The 7109-nt window shown below is 41.0% G+C and overlaps 1 protein-coding gene across 1 annotated transcript; it reads right to left on the bottom strand.

Moving 5' to 3' along the window:
- Nucleotides 1-416: 416 nt before the first annotated feature.
- Nucleotides 417-5262, bottom strand: LOC104528758 (ADP-dependent glucokinase-like; the record flags this gene model as incomplete). Its single annotated transcript, XM_029086174.1, has 5 exons — nt 5044-5262; nt 3763-3825; nt 3396-3516; nt 1274-1470; nt 417-515 (listed from the first exon to the last, which is right to left on the bottom strand). Coding segments are annotated over exons 1-5 (573 nt in total), but the record flags the coding sequence as incomplete, so codon positions are not given.
- Nucleotides 5263-7109: the final 1847 nt, after the last annotated feature.

Consider the following 7109-nt stretch of genomic DNA (forward strand, 5'->3'; position numbering starts at 1 on the left):
CCGCTAATTCTTGCCCCAGGATCCTTTTCCCATTCTGAGACAGGGGAAACTTACTTCTTGCTGAAAATGGTCTGATGATCAACCGAGAGCATTTTAAGATACCTCCTAAATGAAACTTCCCAGAGAGACCATTCTAAAAGGAATACTTTCTCTGAGCTAAAGAAAACACATCTGTCCTCTGCTAAGCCACAAGTCGTTACAGTTCTCCTCTGCTGCATAGAGGAAATTCTCATTAGCTCCGTAGAGAAAAATCAAAGTGTTCAGAATGCGGTAGGAGACATTAAACCCATATTCTCGACTTACCTTCAAAGGGATAGCCCTGATTTTCATATGTATATTCATCTACCTGCCTGTGCCTTGTGATACTGAAGAAAAGGAAACTGATAAAACAGAGCGTGTCCTTTCATTTTCGTTACCTGATGCATAATGTTGCTCATAAAATCTTGATCAGTCATACTGGCCAACTCCAGGTGTATGGGAATATCAGTAGGGATATCAGAGATGGAGGCCACAGCCTACAGAGGTAAGGAAAAGCAAATAAACCACAGCACCCTAAAGCAAATATTAGTTAAGAAACAGAAAGAACAAAGGGGTTTTGACTCAAAGATACACATCCTTTAATCTTGTGTATTGATTTAAATGCAATTCCAAATAAGATATCTGACAAGTGCCAGAATGTACTGCTAAGGAGAAGAAATAAAAACAACTTTTGGTTTTCAGAATCCCAGAGCAGGAAAACTGTTATCTAACCCTAATCTGCACCCAACTCAGCACATTTCTTCTTCCACATTGCATCAGGAAGGGCACTCGGCTGTCAGACAGGCAGTGATCTGTAAATAACAAGAGAACTTGGTGTAGCTCCTTTGGGCTTAGAGGAGAAAGCCGCCTCTTGGATTATCTAACACAGACACTGCTTAAAAAATGAAAGTCTTGGTTATGACCTTGATCATCTTAGTAGCTGGGATAGAAAAAGTGTAATTTAGCCACTAGGTAAGCTCCAGTAACTATGTCAACGTACTCCAGCCAGGCAGCCAAACCGTACCAGTTTTTTCCCTGGACAACCCAGCGAACATAAGAAATTAGTGTTACAGGATTCGACTTTTCTGCCATTTCTACAGTTCACCTTCTTTTTTTAGCGTGCAATACTGAAATGATTTGTGAGAGATCTGAAGACGCAGCCTAACTGCAAGTTCAAACCTGGGAAACCAAGACTTTGCCACGAAGCATATGTTGGAATGGAAATGAAGGAGATGCCAGTGTTCGAGTATCTTACCTCCATAAGTCGTCTCTGCCGCATCTCCTTGCTCTGGCCTTCCATCATGTGAAGTCCTGAAAGTACCACCAGATCTGGCTGAAATTCATCCAAGCTGGACACAAACACTTCCAGCATATTTAAGGCTCCGTTTGATAGGTCATGGGAGAAGATAAAGCGGTTGGCATTGGGTGCTCTCACTTGTCCCCACTCTTCACCTAGGGTGAAACAAAGAGAAGGAAGTTCACTCAGAAGAGAAGCAAATCGAACCACGCAGCTGGAGATTGTTTGGGATATCGTGCTGGAATCTGAAGGCATGGTTTCACAATGTGACGGTGCCCAGTTAACAGCTCCTGCCAGCCACAAAAAAAGAAGTCTTGCTCTTTTTCTCCTTCATTCTCTTCCTTCACTCCTTCTGCCTCATTTAGATGCTTGTCTGATCAGAAGGAAAATTCAATACTCGTTTGGGTTTGCAAGCTTTGTGGTGTTTTAATCAGTTGTATTACTTTATCATGCAATTAGGGGAGTGTCACAGCCAGCTCAAGCCAAATATCTGGAGCATGCAGGATACATAAAGAGAGGGGAGACCTTCCCCTTCTGGCAACAACCACTTTGACTCAAGCTTTATCATGAAGGTACACCCTGAAAAATCTCACAGCTCTTACTGTTCCTGACTGCGCAGCTCCCAGAAATGATCTGCAGAACAGCTGTATCAGTGCTGTATGTGTAAATGGTTTTATTCCCAGATAAGACCACAAATTAAATGGGCTCCATCTCCGGGACACTGAGCCATGAGAAAACAGGGTAAAAACAGCAAGCTTAGAGAGGACAGAAATTACAAGACAGAATTAGAAGTAGAAATTAGAAATACAAAATAGAATTAGAATTAGAAGCCGCAGTCCAACTGGCCAGCCCTCTGCCAGCTTTCCCCATCTGTACACACATCTTAGCTCTGGCAGCAGGCAGTTCCTCATGCCAGTTACGATAACTAGACAGAAAAAAATATAAGGGAATAAATAAACATGGGTCACAAAGGGCAGCTTGACCAGAAAGCTCTTGGGACACAAGCATTTTGGATGCTATTCTAGGCAGAATCTCCACCTTAGAACTAGCCTGTGTACTTGTTCACTCAGCTCTCCCAAACTGTATACTGGTTATATTATGGAAAATATGACCAGGATTTATGGAAAAGCCACTGAAAGAGCATCAACAGCCATCAGTGCTGCCGCCTCTTAAAATAAATCTTATGGCAAAGTTCTGTCGAGGACAAAGATGCCCAGAGTTGCATCAGGAGGGCAGCAAGATGCCAAGAAAAGGAGACATCATATACTAATGTATCTGATGAGGATGCCTCCAGGAGCAGGAAGAATGTAGATTTACTTAAAAGAGATGAGTGTAATTTTACAAGTGCTACCCTGTAGCAGCACTTGTCAGTTATAATAACCTTGCTTCAGCCAGAAATCCATCACAGTGCAGGCTTTGGGTGTTGCTCCACATTGGTCTTGTTGCTAAAAAGTTTAATTAAGGTCATTCTCATGTTCCCTCCTTGCCAAATACTCCCTCTTCTGTCACACCAATGTAACTCTTTCTGAAGTTACACATTGAGGCAGGAGCAGTGGAATGATTCGGGTTGAAAACAGCAGGAAACACTTGCATATTTGCACATATTTTAACTATTACATTAGGGTTGGCCTGAATTTCATCTGCATGTGGTTACATGGTACTTTTCTGTTCTCAGAGAAAATTACTGGATTATTTTAGGGTTCATGCAGCTTTAGAATTACACCCATCAGGTCTGCCTAGGCTATGCATCACAATAAAATGAAAAGTCTGCTTGGTTTCTATCGGTTGTAGCATACAAGCATACGGAACCAAGGGGCTAAGCAAGACAGCAGCATGAATCAGAATTTACAGTAACCACATTACAAAGGAAAAAAAGTTTCAAAAGACTTTTAGATGTCTGTTCACCTACCACAGCTCCCTGAAGCACATGGAATTACCAGATTCCAGTGACAGCTGCCACTACTGATAACTTACACAGTCCTTCTGGAATTAACTGATTCACAATAAACCAACTTTAAAACCACGACTATCTTAGTGATGTTCAGGATTCCCATCTAACATCTGGCCGTTGGCAAGGTACCTGCTTGATACTCCAAGATAAGATGGAATTCATCTCTTTCCTGCATGGATTCAGGTGGCACAACCACATTGTCATCAAGTAGGTCATGGAGTTTAGGACCAACTGGGCCACAAAGGAGAACCTAGGAAACAAGAAAAAACAATCAAGGATCCCCTGCCATGTCTCTTGCCAGCATTTCAGAGCATTTAAGCACCACCTAGATATTGATTAAAAAAAAATTTAAAAATCAGCTATGCTTTTCAACTTGTAAGGCCAATCATATGTTCTACCATAACCTAAGAAATAACTGCAAGATCCCCAAAATCTACAAGGAAGTAATCTGAGCCTCAGAGACAAGCAAATAGCATGAAATTTTTGGACTACGTACCTTCAGTTCTGGATTTGTCGCAAGCTTCTGACCGATGAGAGCAGCATTTCCTCCTACATAAAGCTGTAAAACAAATCGAGGCAGGTATGGGCATTCCCTTGCTTTCATAGTTTTATACATGCTTAGTCCTCAGTATAGGCTAGAGATTGTAGCTTTTTAGAGAAGGGTCTAACTTTACTGAAGTTAATAAAAGCTCACTGGGGCTGAAGGCAAAAGAATTTTACAATTCTCTGTGAGATCTCAACAAATTGAGCGTTCTCTGACTTTTTAAAATCTAAATATTCAGCTTCAGGTAACTTACAATTCATTCACACATAAACAGCCCCAACTTCCATGCAACTTTTCTGTGACTGTTGATAACTTGTGGTTTTTTAGTAAGGCTGACAAGCAATCATTTTAAAAACTGCAACAAAACTTCCTCCAGTTTGAAATTAAGGTTAAACCTGGTACCTGCACCCACATGAAGCAAGTGGAACTGTGAAAGTTTCTTCAGGTAAGAAAGATGAAACTTTCAAGTAAGAAAACTCCGATGTGAGCTTTGAAGCCAAAGAATATAGTTTGTTGTGAGGATCCAGGCACTCAGAGGTGACAGAAAACAGACTATAGAAGGATACAGCTACTAATCAGGGGATTCCATAAAGCCAATGTAGGAAACACGATGAGAAACAAGTCAACAGAGGAGAGTCTCGGCCAACAAAAAGCATTTAGAGCTCTTCCTCATTTTGAAAAGCAGCTGGCAAACCATGTAGAAGGCGGCATTAAGCAGTTTGTAGAAATTAGCTAACTGCCAAGCAAGGTATCGAGCTCAATTCAGAAGAACCAGTATAAATTAAGAGCAATAAAACTTCGCTTTTTGAAAAGGAGGCTTCAGAAAAAAAATCTTTCTTTCTTTCCATCACTCCTAGAGAGAATTTAAATCCTGTGTTAAATAACTGAAGCTGATGGGAGTGTTTACAACTTATAGTGCTTGGATCTATTTCTTTGCTTCCTTCCTTGTTACGAGATGTTAGAGCATCAGCCCCATCTGGCTCCCGTGTATTCTTACAGAGGCATCTTGGACTGATGTTTGAGTTTTGCAAAGCAATCAAGGGACAGACTATTCATAACTCTACTATTTGCAGCAGATGCAGAGTTTTGCAGGAAGTCATTAACACAGTCAAGCTACAGCATAGGTTTCTCTTTCCTGAACAATTTGCAGTCTCAACAGAGAACAAAAGTCACCAACGATGCAGAAAATAAGAAACATGTTTCTCAGAGCTTATCAGCAGGTGGAAGACATACCTGTGCACCAGGGTGCTCAGAGGCTGTCCGCGCAATGTGATGGAAAGACTCGGCATCGCTGAAGAAGCGCTCGGCAGCTGCCCCTTTTTCCATGAAGTAAGCGAATGCTTCTTTCAGGTCCTGTCTGGAGTTCAAGACCACGTGATTTTTTCCATCTCCAGGTTCAAGACCAAGTGCCTCTAACAATTTCACACCAGACAGAACCACGTCTACGCAGGTGTTGACACTGGAAAGGAGAAAGAAAACGCATACTGGGAAAACCACGTACTTTAGGGCGCTTGTGAGACAATACAATGAGATCACTTCCCAGCCAGTGATGTTTGCTGTTCACAGCCCTCATACTAAGGGCGGAAATTAAAAAAAAACAACCCACAAAGGTATATGAATTTCCTGAAATTCTCTACTAAAGCATTCTCCTTTTGACATGCTTTTCTTGCGCTCCAGCACTGCAGAGGAGAGAGGGATTTCTAACATTCTTCTGAATTAAAACAAGAACCAATAAGCTGCGTGGTCCAAAGGTAGTTGCATACGTTGCAGCACATGTTGTACTTCATTTGCTGCCTGAGGCTTGCTCAAAAAAAGAACAGGCACCATAAAAATAGCATTTTTCATTTTAAATTCTTAAAATAAAGAAGCTTTCAAAAAATATTTATATATTTCGGGTTTAAAACATACTTGCAATTCAGAACTGCTAAAACCAAAACTGAAGTATTTAAGTCTACAAGGTCAGCCTCTTGAGTTTCAACTACAAAACCACACACACACACACACACACACACACACACACACACAAATACCCCACACGTAGCCTGGTTCTGTTTATAAGAAGTCAAGAGAGCAATTTGTCAGTTGAACTGTTCGAAAACTGCAGTTTCAAAAGGACCATCCCAAATTTCCAGAAATAGAACATTGCTTTCTTTCAAACAGCGGAAACAGGAGAAAAATCCTGCCATAGTTAGGAAGTGGTAAGAACCATTTCAGCAGATCTAGACTTTATGTGAAGTCTAACCTGCAGCTCAAATCTTCCAGTCTTATCAATTACATCAATTTAAACACAGGAAAGTTTCTGGGCTGGAACCAGGCCCCCAGGAAGAAATTTTATGAGCACTTGCCCTTGTTTCTACTCCTTGGTTTCAGAGACACACTGATAGATACCTAATATTTACTGAGATGATACCAACAATTAATTCCTACAGCATCTTCTGGAACTGCTCTCAAGTGCCATTTTGTTCCTCTGCCCCACACTTCCCTGACAGGGATCCAAACGATCTATGAAACTTTTGCAGGATCTCTAACTTGCTGTGTCTATCCACCCAACACTCCAAATGCCAATGCCTGCTTACATCTCCGTGTAAAACGCACAGCCATTTCGTGTTCCTCCTTGTCAGTGACCTTTCACACATGCTTTGGGCCACAATACATGAAGGCTGCATCATACAAAATAAAGGACATGAAAAACCCCAAGGCTTTTCAGTGCATGAGGTAATCAGGTCAAAAATCCTCTGTTGTGCATCATCTCATACGCCAAGAAAAGCAAAATCCCCTCACACAGCAGAGAAAACCAAAGAAACAATAAGCTCAAGCGGCATTTTAGCCTCGCACTCACTGCCGCAAAAGGTCAGCAATTTTATATTTTAATGAATCATTAAAGATACGAGGGGACATAAACCAAGTCACAGTTCTTTCTCTAATCATCTACCAACTGTCTTTCTTCTTCCTCTCTGCCATTCCTCTGCTAACACACTTCATGTTTTTAATAAACTCCCTTAACAGCAGGGATATGCTACTAATGAAGTGTGTTCGCTGTTGAACTTTGAATTTGGTATATATTTTTTGAGTTGAACTTTTGAGTCTCTATGTACATATATATATATATATACACACATACTTTCAGTTGCTTTAAACCAAAGAAGAAAATAAAGAACAAACCAAAGATACCTTGTTCTTTTCCAGTGAAAGTGTAGCAAAAGAGAGGACTAAATGAGGCACTGGAAAACCTATTTTGTCATATATTCACAGGAGAAAGCCTGCATCAACTGTGACACAAGAACAAGACAGACTCCAAC

This window comes from Antrostomus carolinensis, unplaced genomic scaffold (genome assembly GCF_000700745.2).
Source record: "Antrostomus carolinensis isolate BGI_N321 unplaced genomic scaffold, ASM70074v2 scaffold39207, whole genome shotgun sequence".
NCBI classification, from domain to species: Eukaryota; Metazoa; Chordata; class Aves; order Caprimulgiformes; family Caprimulgidae; genus Antrostomus; species Antrostomus carolinensis.